Consider the following 20,747-nt stretch of genomic DNA (forward strand, 5'->3'; position numbering starts at 1 on the left):
GGGCTCTCATTGGCTGGCAGGGTGTCCCTGTGGTCTGGTGACACTCCCTGCTCCGGAGATTTCCGAGTGTGTCCGAACTCAGGGAAGCGGCTGATGGCTCTGGCGCAGGATGCTGCTGCCGTGTCCGGGGCGCTCTCCGGGACCGGCGGTGCTGACAGCGAGGAGGCCGAGACTGCAGAGAACCCGGAGACAGGGGGCAACCAAGACGAGGGCTCGCCGACCCCAGGTGAGGCCTCCACTGTATGCGCCCTCCTCAGAGTTACCGGAGAAGGAGCTATATACACTGTAGTGCACAGGGGGTGTGTGTATATACTATAGTGCACTGGGGGGTGTATATATACTATAGTGCACTGGGGGGTGTATATACTATAGTGCACTGGGGGGTGTATATACTATAGTGCACTGGGGGGTGTATATACTATAGTGCACTGGGGGGTGTATATACTATAGTGCACAGGGGGTGTGTGTATATACTATAGTGCACTGGGGGGTGTATATACTATAGTGCACTGGGGGGTGTATATACTATAGTGCACGGGGGGTGTATATACTATAGTGCACGGGGGGTGTATATACTATAGTGCACAGGGGGTGTGTGTATATACTATAGTGCACAGGGGGGTGCATATACTATAGTGCACGGGGGGTGTATATACTATAGTGCACAAGGGGTGTATATACACTATAGTGCACAGGGGGTGTGTGTATATACTATAGTGTACAGGGGTGTGTGTGTATATACTATAGTGGACAGGGGGGTGTATATACTATAGTGCACAGGGGGGGTGTATATATACTATAGTGCACAGGGGGGTGTATATATACTATAGTGCACAGGGGGGTGTATATATACTATAGTGCACAGGGGGGTGTATATATACTATAGTGCACAGGGGGGTGTATATATACTATAGTGCACAGGGGGGTGTATATATACTATAGTGCACAGGGGGGGTGTATATATACTATAGTGCACAGGGGGGGTGTGTATATACTATAGTGCACAGGGGGGGGGGGTGTATATACTATAGTGCACAGGGGGTGTGTGTATATACTATAGTGCACAGGGGGTGTGTGTATATACTATAGTGCACAGGGGGTGTGTGTATATACTGTAGTGTACAGGGGGTGTGTGTATATACTGTAGTGTACAGGGGGTGTGTATATACTATAGTGCACAGGGGGGGTGTATATACTATAGTGCACAGGGGGTGTATATATACTATAGTGCACAGGGGGTGTGTGTATATACTATAGTGTACAGGGGGTGTGTGTATATACTATAGTGTACAGGGTGTGTGTATATACTATAGTGCACAGGGTGTGTGTATATACTATAGTGCACAGGGGGTGTGTATATATGCTATAGTGCACAGGGGGTGTGTGTATATACTATAGTGCACAGGGGGTGTGTGTATATACTATAGTGCACAGGGGGTGTGTGTATATACTATAGTGCACAGGGGGTGTGTGTATATACTATAGTGCACAGGGGGTGTGTGTATATACTATATTGCACAGGGGGTGTGTGTATATACTATAGTGCACAGGGGGTGTGTGTATATACTATAGTGCACAGGGGGTGTGTGTATATACTATAGTGCACAGGGGGTGTGTGTATATACTATAGTGCACGGGGGGGTGTATATACACTATAGTGCACAGGGGGTGTATATACACTATAGTGCACAGGGGGTGTGTGTATATACTATAGTGCACAGGGGGTGTGTGTATATACTATAGTGCACAGGGGGTGTGTGTATATACTATAGTGCACAGGGGGTGTGTGTATACACTATAGTGCACAGGGGGTGTATATACACTATAGTGCACAGGGAGGGGTGTATATATACACTATAGTGCAGAGGGTGTGTGTGTATATACTATAGTGCACAGGGGGGTGTATATACACCCCCCTGAATTTTCATCACTTTATACCTTGTAATGAGGAAACTTTAGGACACAACCTGGAAAAATTCATCCCCATGGATTATAGAAGTGAGCAGGACGGAGCCGGACTAAAGATTTTATGAAAAAGGAGGAAAAAAAAATAAGTTCCAAAGGACAAAACAAGAATCCCCTGGAGGACAGACCGCAACCACCAGGTCTGACATCCAGAGAACAGCAAGCACCCTCAGGTAGGACCATCCTCAGCCTCACCACACTCAGAATCTTGCTAGAACTTACAACTATCAGAAATAAGAATTAGAATTATAAAAATGGAAAATGTTAATTTGGAACAAGGGAAACTGAACAAAGTAAATGCTGATAGAGAGCCGGAGACACCAGGCAGCAGGGGGTCTAAGATCGTGGAGATAACACACCCTGAAGGGCAGAAGAACAGTCATGCAAAGAAAGCCATAAAAACTGCCACAATTAGAGAAAACCCCGAGACCCTGTATGCTGACTTCACATCTAGTGAGGAAGAGAAAAGGAAAACCAATGTGTTATTCTTCACAGAGCATCTCCCGGCCTGGCACACCGCCCTGTGCAAGCAGTATCAACATACAACCAAGTCTGATACCAATAATAGCCGGCAGATTAGAGTCAGAAGCCATAAAGACGACCAGTGCAGCTCACTTACCATCACTCTGTACAACAGTGGCACTGTCCTGGTGCAAGGGACTGAGGACAATCTGGAGCAATTTGAAGTCAGGTTCCCTCATATTAAACTCCAGGCCCAATCCCACAAAGAACAACAAACCCCAGCCACCTCTGATGTCCACAGGCCTACAGAGACCTCCAGAGACACCACTGCCCCCAATGCTTCACACCCCTCACCCCAGACCCTCAGAGACTGTTTATCTCAATTAGAAAGAGAATTTGTCCAATTTAAGGAAGAACATCTGAGAAACAATGGAGACAGAAATGCTAATGACCACATAGTTACTGAGATAAACAAACTGAAATGTGAATACAGGTCATCCCTGCAGCAAATAGGAGCCGCAATGTGTGAACTGCAGGAAGAAAACGCAAGGCTGAGACAGGAGATAGAAAAGCTGAAACCACCAACACCTGGACATCAGAGCCAGGAGGGGGCCATGGAAACGAGGAGTGCAGAGGACATGACCTCCACTGGCCAGGAGGCTGAGAGGCCAAACAACCCCAATATGGAGGAACCGGAGTCTAATCAAATTGAGCCAGAAACAAGACCCATAGAAGAGAGAAGAGAACCTGCTACCTGCATAATCTCCAGCACAGACCCCCATCAGCAGCCACATACCCCACCAACAACATCACAAAGTCCTGACACCGTCCTCATAATGGACTCAAATGGGAAATACCTGAATACAAGGCGGCTATTCCGAGGACAAAGGGTCAAAAAAATCCGCTGTGCAACTATTGAGCAGGTGACAGCGGTCATCAATAATCCAAGGTTTTCCAACCCAAACCATATCATTATACACACCGGCACAAACAATCTGCCAGACCAGCACCAGCAGATCTCAGGACAACTGGCCCAACTAGCAAAGACGGCACAACTAAGATTCCCAGACAGCAAAATCATTCTGTCATCTCTGCTCCCAAGAAAGGATATACCCAGCCACACCATCCAGAACATCAATATGGACCTAACAGCAAGAATGAAATCTGTGCCAGGAGTGATTCTGGGACAACACCCCTCCATAAATCACCATCACCTCTATGACAGCACCTGAACAAATCAGGGGTCAGCCTTCTGGCCAAAGAGGTGAAGGACATCGTACTAAACAGAGACCACCCTAGGCCTGGAGCCAACACCAACCAGAATCCCATGAAAAGACCCCCGACAATAAGAAGGAAAGAAACAACAATTATATCAAAGGAAGCTGAAAACATACACCCTCACCCAAAATTGGACCATCAGAGGAGGAGACCACCATGGAGGAGTTCACCGACCTCACACAGAGACATGCGAAACAGAGGCATACAGAGCAGAGACATACAGAGCAGAGATATGGAGGACATAAAGACTCTACTCAACACATTGTGCAGGAAACTAATGTGACTGGACAGAAACAACATCATTAATAAACCAGTCAGAGATCCGGTGTGTCCTACACAGCCACACTCATTACAAGGTATATACACCCAAGATATATATAAAAAAAAAAATGACCTCACTTACAATCAGCAGCTGGAATATTCAGGGTCTCAACACCTCGGCCTTTGGATGTAAAACAAATGACCCTGACTTTATACAAAGACTGAGAAATATAGACATTCAGATCCTCCTGGACATGGACCAGAGCCGAAGACTAATCCCTGGTGCCCATCGGATACAGGGAAATCTCTGTCCCTGCCCTGAAAAATAAAAACATCAAACAAGGCCAGAGCTCAGGAAGAATACTGATCTGGTATAAAGAGGAACTCCACCAGTGCATCAAACCGGTGAAGAGAGGAGACAGCCACATATGGATCTGTCTCCTCAGCAGCTCCATCCTCACCTCTCAGTCTGATGTCCACCTCTGCGCCACCTATATACCACCAGAGTCACCCTACTTCAATCCAGACTGCTTCGAGATCTTACAAAGAGAAGCCGCCCACTATCAGGCCCTGGGCAACGTTCTCATCTTTGGAGACCTCAATGCAAGAACAGGGAGAGAAAACGACTTCCTGACCACGGATGGGAACATCTACATATTAGGAGCAGAGAACAACGGCCAAGACTCAGTAGTCACAGAGAGAAACAGCTATGACAGTACAGTCAATAAAAGTGGTAAAAAGCTCCTGAAAGTATGTAGAAGTTTAGCACTTCATATTCTTAACGGACGAACCAAAGGAGACTCCTTAGGGAGGTGCACACTAAACTCCCATGTAAGGAGAAGTGTCGTAGATTATGCCATTACAGATATGAACCTGGCAAATATCAGCGCCTTCATAGTCTCCCCACAAACGCACCTGTCAGACCACAGCCAACTTCTTCTGTACCTGAAATCTACAGAGAAACCATCCATTCAAAAGCCACAGCAGAGCGGCCTCTTCACCCGGCCTCCATCCTATAAATGGCACAAAACGTCGGAATTAAAGTATAAAGAGGCTCCCAGCAGACCTGAAATACAGCGGATGCTCCACCACTTCTACAACTACGAGTACCAGCCTAACCCAAAGGGAGTGAGTCAAGCTGCAAAAGACCTCAACAATATATTCTATGCAATGGCCAGACTGTCCGACCTTAAAAAAGGCAACTACAAGAGACCAAAAGAAAAACAGATCAATGGATGGTTTGACAGAGAATGTAAAGCCGTACGGAAGACCCTGAGAACAACCTCAAACAAGAAACACTGAGACCCCAACCACCCGGGTCTGAGGGAAGCCTATGAAACCATACAAAGGCAGTACAAAACCATCCTCAAGAGGAAGAAGCAGAGTTACATCTCCACCAAACTTAAGCAACTCCAACGCCCTCCAAGACAACTCCTTCTGGGAACTATGGAACCACATGGGCACAAAAGACAAGAAAAACAACATCTGTATCCAAAATGGCAACATCTGGCTCCAGTACTTCAGAGACCTCTATAAAGACATTCCAAAGGAAGAACTAAGCCAAGAACAGGAAAACATAATGGCAAAACTAATAGCAATGGAGCAAAAAGTAAAAAATTTCCCAAACCCCGTGGATGCACCTATTACATTACAGGAAGTAGCAGAGAGAATCTCTTCCATAAGATGTAGAAAAGCCGGTGGCCTGGACGGAATCCTACCAGAAATGCTGAAGTACAGCCCACCAGAAATAGAGGCCGCAATGGTTAAACTCTTCAATATTGTGCTAAGTGCCGGCTACTTCCCTCGTACCTGGAACCAAGGCCTCATCACACCCATCCACAAGAATGGGGACAGGTATGACCCAGCCTACTACAGAGGCATATGTGTCAGCAGCAACCTGGGAAAACTGTTCAACAGCATCCTGAACAAGAGGATCCTCAGTTTCCTCACCGAGCACAATGTCCTCAGCAAGAGCCAAGCAGGGTTCATGCCGAACCACCGCACCACTGACCACATCTATACCCTGCACAGCCTCATTCAGAGATACGTCCACAATACAAAGAACGAGAAGATATACGCCTGTTTCGTGGACTTTAAAAAGGCCTTTGATTCGGTGTGGCACCCAGGCTTATTCCTGAAACTGCTGGAGAGCGGAATAGGAGGAAAGACCTATGATATCAAAAGCTCCTACACAGAGAACCTCTGCAGTGTGAGTGTGAATGGCAGAAGAACGGCTTATTTCCAGCAGAGCCGGGGAGTCAGACAAGGTTGCAGCCTAAGCCCAACGCTCTTCAACATCTACATCAACGAGCTGGCTACCGCTCTGGAATCTTCCACAGCACCAGGTTTCACCCTCCACGTCGCCCAGGTGAAATTCCTGCTGTATGCAGATGACTTGCTGCTTCTGTCACCAACCGAGAAATTCAGCTCCACCTGGGCACTACCGGTCAACCTAAAGAAAACCAACATCATGGTGTTCCAGAGGAGAAAGAGAAAATCAGACCAGCACCCTTCATTTATCCTCAACAACTGCACCCTTACAAGAACGGACAAATATACCTACCTGGGCCTAGAGATTCACCGATCAGGGAGCTTCAGACAAGCCATAGAGACCCTGAAAGACAAGGCATGCAAAACCTTCTATGCCATCCGAAGGAAACTCTACCATCTAAAGCCACCAGTGAGGGTCTGGTTAAAAATCTTCGACTCTATCATCGCCCCAATCCTCCTGTATGGCAGCGGTCTGGGGTCCTCACACCTACCCAGACTGGTCAAGGTGGGATTCAAGCCCAACAGAAATATTCCACCTGGAATTCTGCAAGCACCTTCTCCAAGTCCATCGGAGCGCCTCCAACAGTGCTTGCCGGGCCGAGCTGGGCAGATTCCCTCTACACCTAACGGTTCTAAAGAGGGCACTGTCATTCCGGGCTCACCTACGTAGGAGCAATCCAAGCTCCCATCACCATAAAGCCCTGACACATGTAGGTGAAAGAGAAAAACCAGGATCCTCGCAACAGCTCACCCAAACCCAACCTGACCAGAACAACAATCACAACAACCTGACAAAATGCGGAATCAGGAAGATGGTAGACGAAGGCCAGGAGAGGTATGTCAGTGACTGGAAGAACGACATCATCAGCTCACAGAAACTGACCATGTACCGGAGTCTACAGAGAGACTACAGACTGGCCCCATACCTGGAGAAACTCCCGGACCCCAAAGACCGCAAGATCCTGAGCCGGTATAGACTCAGTGCCCACAGTCTGGCCATGGAGGTCGGCCGACACAGGCAGAGCTACAAGCCTAGGGAGGAAAGACTGTGCCAACACTGTGACCTGGAGGCCCTGGAGGATGAGACCCACTTCCTGCTACACTGCTGCAAATACTCAGCAGTGAGGGACACTCACTTCAGGAGACTCTCACATCTCTTCCCGGATTTCATCACCATGAAGGAGGAAGAGAAAACAAATATCCTGCTAGGGGAAGAAGAGAGAGCAGTGGAGATAGCAGCGCAATATGTGAGCGAATGTCATAGACTGCAAGAAAGAGAACTATGATATGCCATGGACTTCTATGGCCCCCACCCTGGATCTGCCCCCATCCCCCCATCCACCTTCCCTATGCCATGGACTTCTATAGCCCCATCCTTGATCTGCCCCCATCCACCTTTCCTACAACCCCTACCCAACATCCCTACAGTCCCTATCCCTATTACCTTTTGTACACTTGCTTTTGGAAAACTAATGTGTATTTAGTCCTGCCAATAAAGCTTATTTGAATTTGAGAGGGTATATATACTATAGTGCACATGGGGTGTATATGTATACTATAGTGCACAGGGGGTTGTATATCATAGAATCATAGAATCGTAGAGTTGGAAGGGACCTCCTGGGCCATCTGGTCCAACCCCCTGCTCAAAGCAGGATTCGCTAAATCATCCCAGTCAGATGTCTGTCCAGCCTCTGTTTGAAGACTTCCATTGAAGGAGAACTCACCACTTCTATATATATATACACTATAGTGCACAGGGGGTGTGTATATACACTATAGTGCACAGGGGGGTGTATATACACTATAGTGCACAGGGGTATATATATATATATACACACACACACACACTATAGTGCACAGGGGGTGTGTATATACACTATAGTGCACAGGGGGTGTATATACACTATAGTGCACAGGGGGGTGTATATACAGTGGATACAGAAAGTATTCAGACCCTTTTTACATTTTCCACTCTGTTTCAATGCAGCCATTTGGTAAATTCATAAAAGTTCATTTTTTTCTCATTAATGTACACTCTGCACCCCATCTTGACTGAAAAAAAAACAAAACAGAAATGTGGAAATTTTGCAAATTTATTAAAAAAGGAAAACTGAAATATCACATGGTCATAAATATTCAGACCCTTTGCTCAGTACTGAGCAGAAGCACCCTTTTGAGCTAGTACAGCCATGAGTCTTCTAGGGAATGATGGAACAAGTTTCTCACACCTGGATTTGGGGATCCTCTGCCATTCTACCTTGCAGATCCTCTCCAGTTTCGTCAGGTTGGATGGTGAATGTTGGTGGACAGCCATTTTCAGGTCTCTCCAGAGAAGCTCAATTGGATTTAGGTCACGGCTCTGGCTGGGCCAGTCAAGAATGGTCAGAGTTGTTCTGAAGCCACTCCTTTATTATTTTAGCTGGGTGCTTAGGGTCATTGTCTTCTTGGAAGGTGAGCCTTCAGCCAAGTCTGAGGTCCAGAGCAGGCTGAAAGAGGTTTTCATCCAGGATATCTCTGTACTTGGTCACAATCATGTTTCCTTCAATTGCAACCAGTCGTCCTGTCCCTGCGGTTAAACCCCCCCCCCCCATAGCATTATGCTGCTGTCATGATCCAGACCGAATTTTGGGTCCTGTCTTTCCATGATCCCTGGCTTGCCCCGTGTCTGTTTATTCCCTCTGTCTGCCCTGACTCAGTGTTTTCCTGTAAGTTTGTTGACTCTCCCTGGTTTTGACTTGGCTTGCATTCGGACCTGCTTCTGTCTTTTGTCTTATCCTCTTCCGACCGTTGCTGATCCCCTGGCTTGTTTCTGACCACGTGTACTGCTGTGACCTCTGGTGCTTCTACTCCTGACTGTTTCTGACTCTGCTCGTCTGAGCACTCTTTCGCACCTGGTGGCGCTTGTGCTGCTGCTCAGGGTTGCTACGCCGTGTGTGCAACCTCTCTTCCCTCATCAGCACCTCCTGGTGGTGGTTGCGCTATACTGCAGTAGCACGACAGCTGCCACCACGTTTCACTGTTGGGATTGTATTGGGCAGGTGATGAGCAGTGCCTGGTTTTCTCCACACATACCACTTAGGGTATGTTCCAACGGTCAGTAAAGCGTCCAACCCACAGTGGCCAGATGTTGCAGCATAGTGGGTGGGATTTCATGAAATCCAAAGCGCTTCCCGTGGGAACATACTCTTAGGCTATGTGCACACGCTGCGGATCTGCAGCAGTTCTGCAGACAGTGTACAGTAGCATGTAAGTCTATGTGATTTACATTCTGCTGTGCACATGCTGCAGAATTTTAACTGCAGAAAAGCTGCGGTTTTGAATCCGCAGAAAGAAATGACATGTCACTTCTAGTCTGCGGATTCTGCTGCAGTTTACCATCTCCTCCATTGTAGAGATGATAAACCGCAGGGGAAAACCGCTGGCCAATCCGCAGGTCATTTTACCTGCGGTTCTGCAGATACAAATCCGCAGACCAATCCGCAGCGTGTGCACATAGCCATAGGGTGTGTGCACACGCTGTGGATTCTGCTGCGGATTTGGCCCCTGCGGAACCGCAGCAGAAACCTGCGGTGTACAGTACCATAATATCCTACGGATATCAAAAAACGCAGTGCAGACGGTGCAGATTTTTCAGTGCGTATTTGCTGCGGTTTCTTAACCACAGAAAGAATTGATATGTCAATTCTTTCTGTGGATTCCGCTGCGGTTTACCATCTCCTTCATTGTAGAGATGAGAAACCGCAGGGCAAAACCGCAGAGCAATCCACAGGTAAAACCGCAGGTCTTTTGACCTGCAGATTTTACAAAATCCGCGCGGCCAAATCCGCAGAGCATTTCGCAGCGTGTGCGCACGTACCCTTAGAACTTTTTGGTGATAATTCTAACTTCAACTCATCAGACCAGCAAATCTTATTTCTCATAGTCTGAGAGTCCTTCATGTGTTTTTTTTTTTTTTTTTTTTAGCAACTCTATGCGGGCTTCCATATGTCTGGCACTGAGGAGAGGCTTCTGTCGGGCCACTCTGCCATAAAGGCCTGACTGGTGGAGGGCTGCTTTGATAGCTGACTTTGTGGAACTTTCTCCCATCTCCCTACTGCATCTATGGAGCTCAGCCACAGTGATCTTGGGGTTCTTCTTTACCTTTCTCACCAAGGCTCTTCTCCCATGATTGCTCAGTTTGGCTGAAGGCCAGGTCTAGGAAGACTTCTGGTGGTACCAAACTTCTTCCATTTAAGGATTATGGAGGCCACTGTTCTCTTAGGAACCTTGAGTACTGCAGAAATTCTTTTGTAACCTTGGCCAGATCTGTGCCTTGCCACAATTCTGTTTCTGAGCTCCTTGGCCAGTTTCTTTGACCTCATGATTCTCATTTGGTCTGACATGCACTGTGAGCTGTGAGGTCTTATATAGACAGGTGTGTGCCTTTACAAATCAAGTCCTATCAGTTTAATTAAACAGCTGGACTCTAATGAAGGAGTAGAACCATCTCAAGGAGGATCACAAGGAAACGGACAGCATGTGACTTAAATGAGTGTCTGAGCAAAGGGTCTGAATACTTATGACCATGTAATATTTCAGTTTTTCTTAATAAATTTGCAAAAATTTCTACATTTCTGATTTTTTTTAAATCAAGATGGGGTGCAGAGTGTACAGTAATGAGAAAAAATGAACATTTTTGAATTTACCAAAATGGCTGCAATGAAACAGAGTGAAAAATTAAAGGGGTCTGAATACTTTCCATACCCACTGTATATACACCCCCCTGTGCACCATAGTATATATACTGTATACTATAGTGGACGGGGGTGTATATATACTATAGTGCACAGAGGGAGTATATATACTATAATGCACAGGGGGGTATATATATACTATAGTGCACAGGGGGTATATATATATACTATAGTGCACAGTGGGTGTATATATACTATAGTGCACAGGGGGGTGTATATATACTATAGTGCACAGGGGGGTGTATATACACTATAGTGCACAGGGTGTGTGTATATACTATAGTGCACAGGGAGGTATATAGATTCAAAGAAGCTTTATTGGCATGACTAAATACACATTAGTTTTGCCAAAAGCAAGTGTACAATAGGGATAGGGACTGTAGGAAAGGTGGATGGGGGCAGATCCAGGATGAAGGCTGTAGGAAAGGTGGATGGGAGCAGATAGTATATACAGTGCCTTGCGAAAGTATTCGGCTCCCTGGGACTTTTCAACCTTTTCCCACATATCATGCTTCAAACATAAAGATACCAATTGCAAATTTTTGGTGAAGAATGAACAACAAGTGGGACACAATTGTGAAGTTGAACGAAATTTATTGGTTATTTTAAATTTGTCGAAATTCAAAAACTGAAAAGTGGGGCGTGCAATATTATTCGGCCCCTTTAACTTAATACTTTGTTGCGCCACCTTTTGCTGCGATAACAGCTGCAAGTCGCTTGGGGTATGTCTCTATCAGTTATGTACATCCAGAGACTGAAGTTCTTGCCCATTCTTCCTTGGCAAACAGCTCGAGCTCAGTGAGGTTTGATGGAGATCGTTTGTGAACAGCAGTTTTCAGCTCTTTCTACAGATTCTCGATTGGATTCAGGTCTGGACTTTGACTTGGCTATTCTAACACCTGGAAATGTTTATTTGTGAACCATTCCATTGTAGATTTTGCTTTATGTTTGGGATCATTTGTTGGAAGACAAATCTCCGTCCCAGTCTCATGTCTTTTGCAGACTCCAACAGAGTTTCTTCAAGAATGGTCCTGTATGTGGCTCCATCCATCTTCCCATCAATTCTAACCATCTTCCCTGTCCATGCTGAAGAAAAGCAGCCCCAAACCATGATGCTGCCACCACCATGTTTGACAGTGGGGATGGTGTGTTCAGGGTGATGAGCTGTGTTGCCTTTACGCCAAACATATCGTTTGGCATTGTTGCCAAAAAATTTGATTTTGGTTTCATCTGACCAGAGCACCTTCTTCCACATGTTTGGTGTGTCTCCCAGGTGGCTTGTTGCAAGCTTTAAACAACACTTTTTAGGCCTGTTTCACTAATCGGTTTTTTGGCATCCACATGCATCAGTCAAAGTGTGAAAAAACGGATCCGTTTCCGTTTTGCCGCAAACGGATCCGTTTTTTTGACGGATCCGCGGTAGCCACTAATGGAAGTCTATGGGACAAAAAAAAACGATCCTCCAAAAAAATGGCGGATCCGTTTTTTAACGGAAAACGACGGATTTAGACGGATTTTAAAAAACGGAAGTGTGATCCAGGCCTTATGGATCTTTGAAAAATGGCTTTCTTCTTGCCACTCTTCCATAAAGGCCAGATTTGTGCAGTGTACGACTGATTGTTGTTCTATGGACAGACTGTCCAACCTCAGCTGTAGATCTCTGCAGTTCATCCAGAGTGATCATGGGCCTCTTGGCTGCATCTCTGATCAGTCTTCTCCTTGTTTGAGATGAAAGTTTAGAGGGACGGCCGGGTCTTGGTAGATTTGCAGTGGTATGATACTCCTTCCATTTCAATGTGATCGCTTGCACAGTGCTCCTTGGGATGTTTAAAGTTTTGGAAATCATTTTGTATCCAAATTCGGCTTTAAACTTCTCCACAACAGTATCACGGACCTGCCTGTTGTGTTCCTTGGTCTTCATGATGCTCTCTGTGCTTCAAACAGAACCCTGAGACTATCACAGAGCAGGTGCATTTATACGGAGACTTGATTCCAAAGACATACTGCTAGGGAATTTAGATTGTGAGCCCCATCGGGGACAGTGATGATAATGTGTGCAAACTGTATAGCGCTGCGGAATATGTTAGCGCTATATAAAAATAAAGATTATTATTATTATTATTATTATTATTATTATTACTACACACAGGTGGATTATATTTATCATCATTAGTCATTTAGGACAACATTGGATCATTCAGAGATCCACAATGAACTTCTGGAGTGAGTTTGCTGCACTGAAAGTAAAGGGGCCGAATAATATTGCACACCCCACTTTTCAGTTTTTGAATTTCCACAAAAATTTAAAATAACCAATAAATTTTGTTCAACTTCAGAACTGTGCCCCACTTGTTTTTGATTCTTCACCAAAAATTTACATTTGGTATCTTTATGTTTGAAGCATGATATGTGGGAAAAGGTTGAAAAGTTCCAGAGGGCCGAATACTTTCTCAAGGCACTGTATATACTATAGTATGTACACACACTCTCTGTGCACTATAGTATACATACACCCCCTGTGCACTTTAGTATGTACACACACCCTCTGTGCACTAAAGTGCACAGGGGGTGTATGTATACTATAGTGGACAGGGGGTGTATATATACTATATTGCTCAGGGGGGTGTATGTATACTATAGTGGACAGAGGGGGTGTATATATACTATAGTGCACAGGGGAGTGTATATACACTATAGTGCACAGGGGAGTGTATATATACTATAGTGCACAGTGGGTGTATGTATTCTATAGCGCACAGGGGAGTGTATATATACTATAGTGCACAGGGGGTATATATATTATATTCACTGGGGGGGTGTATATACACTACAGTGCACAGGGGAGTGTATATATACTATAGTGCACAGGGGAGTGTATATATACACTATAGTGCACAGGGGGTATATATATATTATATTCACTGGGGGGGTGTATATACACTACAGTGCACAGGGGAGTGTATATATACTATAGTGCACAGGGGGTATATATATTATATTCACTGGGGGGGTGTATATACACTACAGTGCACAGGGGAGTGTATATATACTATAGTGCACAGGGGAGTGTATATAAACTATAGTGCACAGGGGAGTGTATATAAACTATAGTGCACAGGGCAGTGTATATATACTATAGTGGACAGGGGAGTGTATATATACACTATAGTGCACAGGGGGTATATATATATATTATATTCACTGGGGGGGTGTATATACACTATAGTGCACAGGGGGTGTATATTCAAATTCAAAGAAGCTTTATTGGCAGGACTAAATACACATTAGTTTTGCCAAAGCAAGTGTACAAAAGGGAATAGGGATAGGGACTGTAGGGATGTTGGGTAGGGGCTGTGGGAAAGGTGGATGGGGCAGATCCAGGATGGGGCTATAGAAGTCCATGGCATAGGGAAGGTGGATGGGGGAGGATGTTGGGTAGGGGCTGTAGGAAAGGTGGATGAGGGCTGTAAGAGCAATGGATGGGGGCAGATCCAGGGTGGGGGCCATAGAAGTCCATGGCATATCATAGTCCGCTTTCTCGCAGTCTATGACATTCGCTCACATACTGCACCGCTATCTCCACTGCTATATATACTATAGTGGACAGGGGAGTGTATATATACTATAGAGGACAGGGGGGTGTATATATACTATAGTGCACCGGGGGGTGTATATATACTATAGTGGACAGGGGAGTGTATATATACACTATAGTGCACAGGGGGTGTATATATACTATAGTGCACAGGGGGGTATATATACTATAGTGCAGAGGGGATGTATATATATTCACCGGGGGATTTTACATTACAGTGCACGTCTAGTACTGAGGTGCAGTCAGGTCGCCCCCTCCTCTTCCTTAGTTTATTCCTCTTTTTATATTTGTTATTCAAAGTTATTGAAATCCTCCTCGTTCTCGGGACATTCCTTCCTCCGGCTGCGGCTCCCGACTATAGACACATACAGCCACTCCTGCAGAGCCTGTGTGGAGGCCCCTGTGGCGTCGCACTACATGTAGGGGCATCCTGGGTCTGATGGGTTCTCATGCCACTTGGGTGCGTGGAGCCATCTGCAGCCTCATCGTCCCTGGGGATGGGGGTATATCTCTCATCCTCTCCTTGGCACTCTGAGAACAAAGCTCCTTATTTATAGCACCTGGGTGCACTGTGCAAGACTTACATCATGTGCAATGTGGCCCCCGGGGGCCCTGCCCTCTCCAGTTGTAACCTAATACATAACTGCCAGGAGCAGAGGCAGGACGAGGTCCGCTGCGGCTCCCCACCTCTGTCATGTTTTCCTCTTGCAGGAGATGGAGCCACATTGAAAAATAGGAGTCTGAATGAAACTGGGGCATCAGTGCCCACCCTACACCAAGCTACCCCGCTGGTATCTACCCAGGCAGAAAGGTGGGTGCCCTTCGCCTAACACCTGCTGCTTCGCCACTGTGAAGGGGTTAATTTCTCTGTCTGTTTCAGTTCACTGTGTGACAACGTCAACACCACAAGACCAACAGAGCAGCCGGAGGTGGGAGAAGGTGCTGCCAGCACAGAGCCCCCCAAAGATGCGTCATGGGATGCCATCACAACCAGTGCAGAACTCGATGCCACTGAAATCAGTGCAGGGCATACTACAACCAGTGCAGGAAGCACTGCCACCGATGCCACAACGACTAGTGCAGGACATGTTGCCACCACTAGTGCAGGACATAGCGCAACTACAACCAGGGTAGGAAGCAGTGCCACCACGACTAGTGCAGGACATGATGCCACCACTAGTGCAGGACATAGCGCAACTACAACCAGTGCAGGAAGCACTGCCACCGATGCCACAACGACTAGTGCAGGACATGTTGCCACCACTAGTGCAGGACATAGCGCAACTACAACCAGGGTAGGAAGCGGTGCCACCACGACTAGTGCAGGACATGATGCCACCACTAGTGCAGGACATAGCGCAACTACAACCAGTGCAGGAAGCACTGCCAACAGTGCCACCATAACTAGTGCAGGACACGTTGCTACCATGACTAATACAGGGCACAATGCCACCAAAACCAGTGCAGGACATACTGCAACTCCAAACAGTGCCGGAAGCACTGCCACCGATGCCACCACGTCTAATGCAGGACACGATGCCACTATGACTAGTGCAGGACACGTTGCCACCACAACTAGTACAGGAAATGTTGCCACCACAACTAGTGCAGGACACCATGCCACTACGACCAACCAAACTGTGGTTACAACTAAAACTACAACAAGGATATCAACTGCAGAACCCACAAAATCCGCCCTGGACAAGGTGAGTGACTCTCTGCTGCTGGGGGACCTCACGATGGACACAGGGAGGGCTTCTCTGCCACCTTTCAGGGAGGTCTAGGCCCAGTAGATGCGCAGAGGGTGGGCAGCCAATCTTTAACAGCAGCTGATAAAGTAACATGGGGTGGTCCCTGCAGCTGTATGTGGAGGGGGCACAGACCACCGGAATCGCATGGGTGGGCTGTTCTTCCATGAAACACTGGAGTTGGGTGATGTCACAGTGTGGGTGCGGCTATATTACGCATGGGATGTGACTGCACTCACGGACCCCGCTTGCACAACCCCATGCTGTTTGTTGTGCTGTAGGAGCTGGAAGCCCTCCTCTCCCTCGCCTCAACAGATCCTCCACCTCACGACGTCCTTATGATCCAGTCAGAATACAGCGGCACCACAGATATTGTGAAGGCCGATCCACGCCTGGAGGACCCGAGCGTGACAGAAGGGAAAGGTGAGCAGGTGGTTGGTATTGTTACTGCCCTCTGAAGGCGGCGCTGACCTCTCGTCTGTTTTCTCTAGTTCCGCCTTGTCCACTAAGTCCCGCCACCACATGGACCAGCGCCAACCTGCGTGAGTTCAAGCATCGCATGGCGAATGAGAAGCACGGCCTGCTGACTGTACGGCGGGGCGAGGTGATGACCGTCCGCGTACCCACACACCCGGATGGAAAGCGGCTCTGCTGGGAGTTCGCCACTGACGACTACGACATTGGGTTTGGGATATATTTTGACTGGACCCCAGTCACCAGCACAGCAGTCACTCTGCAGGTCAGCGAGTCCAGCGACGAGGAGGAGGAGGATGCGGAGAGCCCCTGTGAGTGCCTAACCCCCGCCCCTGCACCTCTGGTCACCATAATACTGATTTCATATTTAAAAAACTGTTCCACGTTAAGGCGTTTCTTGTTTTCCAGGACCCTAACCTTGCCAATCCTCACTTAGACTAAAGTCTTCATCTGTATGGGAACCTATGTAAATCTTCTCCTTAGACTGAAATCTATAATCTCTGTGGAGGGGTGGTGGCCCTGCTGTGATTAAAAACGCATTTGGCTAAGAGGTGGAGTGCTCAGTCAGAAGGTTAATGAATACAAATTTAAAAAAACTGATGAAGACTTTAGTCTAAGTGAGGATTGGCATTAGGTTAGGGTCCTGGAAAACTAGAAACGCCTTAACGTGGTGTAAGGTAGCGCTGTCATTCAAGTAGGGGATACTCGCGGCACGAGTTTTCCATAAAACAATCACAGTCCATGCGGTTTATTTAGCATCATAAACCCACAGCAGCAACATAAAGTTCATATAAACAGCATGGCGTCCATGACAGAGTTCAGCTCTGTAGTCCCTGTGGTCACACAGGTTATGCATACGCAGGCTCTTCAGCCTCAATTATCTCACCCACGTCAGGGTTTCCTCATAGTTGCTTCATCATGCTGCGGACATCCAATCCCTCCAGGGAACCATCAGGCACGTGAAGCCATTCAACCCAGCATTCACGTGCTGTCAGGAAAGGAGACACATCTCCCAGCAGGACCTTCCACAAAGGACCAACCAGGTCCCAGCATTCACCACATGTGACCTACCCTGGCCACCTTATATGGTCTGTAGCCACACCCACCGGGTCACATGGCTATGACCTCATCACAGGTCCATGAACCATTCACACACACTTTGCAATAGCGTCCTTAAACACACCCCCTGGGTGGGTTTGTTGGTAGCTGGCCGTCCGTCTCCCCAGCTACCTGGAGACTTCTCCCTGACACATTGAAACAGCACCTCAGCAATATCACTGCTGATCAACACACACATATGTCTCCATCTCAAGGCCACCCACCTTAAGATACATAAGGGTCATTCAGGACTCTGCCATTCATCCTCTCTCCTAGGACATCCACACAGCGCCCCCTAGCGGACACAGTGTTCACTACACCACAGTGGCTTCCAGGTACACATAATTTGGCCATTTTATGAGCTAAGTTTTCTCATTTTTTCATATTTCTAATGCAGTAATGCAATTCATATTTCATGCTTGCATGCTATGGCGCTACAGTGTGCTTCCTATTTTGTTTGAGTGTATATGAGTTGGTGACTCTAGGTTAAGCATCTGTTCACAAAGTTTATGCTTGGATGTGACAGTCAGTTTTTTAAATTTGTATTCATTAACCTTGTGATTGAGCACTCCACCTCTTAAGGTCTGTGCTCACGTTGCGGATTCTGCTGCGGTGTACAGTACCATTATTTTCAATGGAAAACGCTGTGCACATGCTGCGGAAAAATCAGCGCAGAAACGCAGTGGTTTTGAATCCGCAGCATGTCAATTCTTTGTGCAGATTCCGCAGCGTTTTTACACGTGCTCCATTATAGGAATCAGCAGATGTAAAAACGCAGGTGAAATCTGCACAAAAACTGCAGAAAATCCGCAGTAAATCTGCACTAAATCCGCAGGTAAAACACAGGTCATTTTACCTGCGGATTTAGCAAAATCCGCATGGAAAAATCCACAAAGTGTGCACAGACCCTTAGCCGCAGGCGGTTTTAATCACAGCAGGGATTCCACCCCTCCACAGAGCTATAGATTTCAGTCTAAGGAGAGGATTTGCATAGGTTTCCATACAGATGAAGACTTTAGGCCGGAATCACACATGCGGGGAACACACGGCTGAGTCTCGCATGTTAATATAATAGCCGGCACTGCCGCCGGCACTCAGGAGCGGAGTGTGAGTGCCGGCGGCAGTGACGGGTATTAACATGCGAGACTTGGCCGTATTCCTTGCATGCGTGATCCCGACCTTAGTCTAAGTGAGGATTGGCATTAGGTCAGGGTTCTGGAACACGAGAAACGCCTTAACGTGGCTTCCAGGTACACATAAATTGGCCATTTTATGCGCTAAGCTTTCTCAATTTTTCATATTTCTAATGCAGTAATGCAATTCATTTTTCATATTTCATGTTTGCATGCTATGGCGCTACAGTGTGCTTCCTATTTTGTTTGAGTATAATAGTTACAGGGCATGTCCCAGCCCCGCGCTTCGCTGCCGGGCAGCTCTGGTACTGCTGTATGATGTGACTAGGCAGATCCCGCTCCTCACTGCCCGCACTGCATTAGTGGGGCACATACTCCGTGGGCGCAGCTACTCTGCATTTCATTGTGTACCCTGTGTCTGGGTGCTCTGCGCTGCCACCATGGGAAATCTCCACTTTTCGGCAGCCATGCTTTTGGGTCCTGATAGTTCCTGACTGCTCTGGTGCTTTTGTTTTGCAGGGCACAGCCGTGAAGGAGATGTGGAGCGGGGGTCAGTGTACCGCCTGCGCAATCGCTATGGTGAAATCATGCAGGTGTACCGCCGCGACAGTCACCGAGAGGTGCAGGCAGGAAACCACGAGTATCCGGGGGAAGGGGTGTACCTGCTGAAACTGGACAATTCCTACTCGCTGCTGCGGAACAAAACGCTTTACTTCCACGTCTATTACAGCAGCTGAGGCTCCAGGATGGAAGATGGCGGCGCGTTCACATAGAAGCGCCACCTTGTGGTAATAGTGATCATGGCGCACAGCTGAACAGCCAGCTCTGTGATAATCCTGGGTGACACACCCAGAGCCATCAGCACTGGGACGACATTATTCTCTGTTAGCAGATGATTTATATGGGGGGGGGAAGAGGGGAGTCATCCTGGTGTATACAGTATATACTAGTCACTGATCATGTGCTGTAATGAATGGCAGATAACAGAGAACAATGCCTGCTCCTCCGGATGAGGTACAGGACCTTTGTCTTATTGTAGCACATTTACTTTCTGCTCAATGAATGATGGTGTGAACTTGTACATACGGTATATATCCGGCTCGGTGCGGAGCTCTGGTAACTGCGGGTTCTCTGTGACTCTCTGCTTCAGGTCCCTCCACATTTCTATGGGATTTAGGTCTGGACTGGGACTCGGCTGCGGCAGAACGTCACCTTTTTTCTTCTGTAGAATGACTTCTGGCTTTGGGGCATTTTCTTCCTGCAGGACCCTCGTTTTCTTATTTTTTATAGCTAAAACTTTTGCCTACCACGGAAACTTTCAAAAGGAACCTGAAGACCCACCTCTTCTGACAAGCCTACATCCTGCAGAGAGTCTACTGAACCACCGTATGACCAGCTCTACCCTCCTAGTGTATCCTCACCTATCCCCTGTACACTGTGAGCCCTCATGGGCAGGGTCTTCTCTCCTTCTGTACTTATGTGTGTCTTGTCTTGCTCATATTTATTGTACTTCTGTTTGCATGCCCCTTTTTCACATGTAAAGCGCCGTGGAATAAATGCCACTATAAAAATGAATAATAATAATGGACAGAAGTTCTGACAATATCCCATCAGTGATCATGACCTTCCTGGCCATGATCCCACCCGTGTCTGATGATTGCTGGAGGGGTTGTGCTGTATTGCAGCTGTAAGTACGTCGTCCTCGGAGCTTCGGGTGATCTTTCTGCAC

The 20,747-nt window shown here is 47.1% G+C and overlaps 1 protein-coding gene across 1 annotated transcript; it reads left to right on the forward strand.

Moving 5' to 3' along the window:
* Positions 1 to 36: 36 nt before the first annotated feature.
* On the forward strand, positions 37 to 20,611 carry TMED8 (transmembrane p24 trafficking protein family member 8). Its single transcript, XM_073587368.1, has 6 exons — positions 37 to 226; positions 15,277 to 15,376; positions 15,446 to 16,271; positions 16,595 to 16,736; positions 16,805 to 17,098; positions 19,538 to 20,611. The coding sequence occupies exons 1-6, from the start codon at positions 94 to 96 to the stop codon at positions 19,753 to 19,755; spliced, it is 1,713 nt and encodes a 570-aa protein (XP_073443469.1). The 5' UTR covers positions 37 to 93; the 3' UTR covers positions 19,756 to 20,611.
* The last annotated feature ends 136 nt before the right edge of the window (positions 20,612 to 20,747 follow it).

The sequence above is a fragment of the Dendrobates tinctorius genome, unplaced genomic scaffold, assembly GCF_039654945.1.
Source record: "Dendrobates tinctorius isolate UK_male_01 unplaced genomic scaffold, ASM3965494v1 ptg000010l, whole genome shotgun sequence".
Lineage (NCBI taxonomy): Eukaryota > Metazoa > Chordata > Amphibia > Anura > Dendrobatidae > Dendrobates > Dendrobates tinctorius.

Coding starts and splice junctions, on each gene's coding strand:
- TMED8 (XM_073587368.1), top strand. CDS start 94: ATGGCTCTGGCGCAGGATGCTGCTGCCGTGTCCGGGGCGCTCTCCGGG. Junction 16,737..16,804: donor GAGCGTGACAGAAGGGAAAG/GTGAGCAGGTGG, acceptor TGTTTTCTCTAG/TTCCGCCTTGTCCACTAAGT. Junction 17,099..19,537: donor GGAGGATGCGGAGAGCCCCT/GTGAGTGCCTAA, acceptor TTTGTTTTGCAG/GGCACAGCCGTGAAGGAGAT.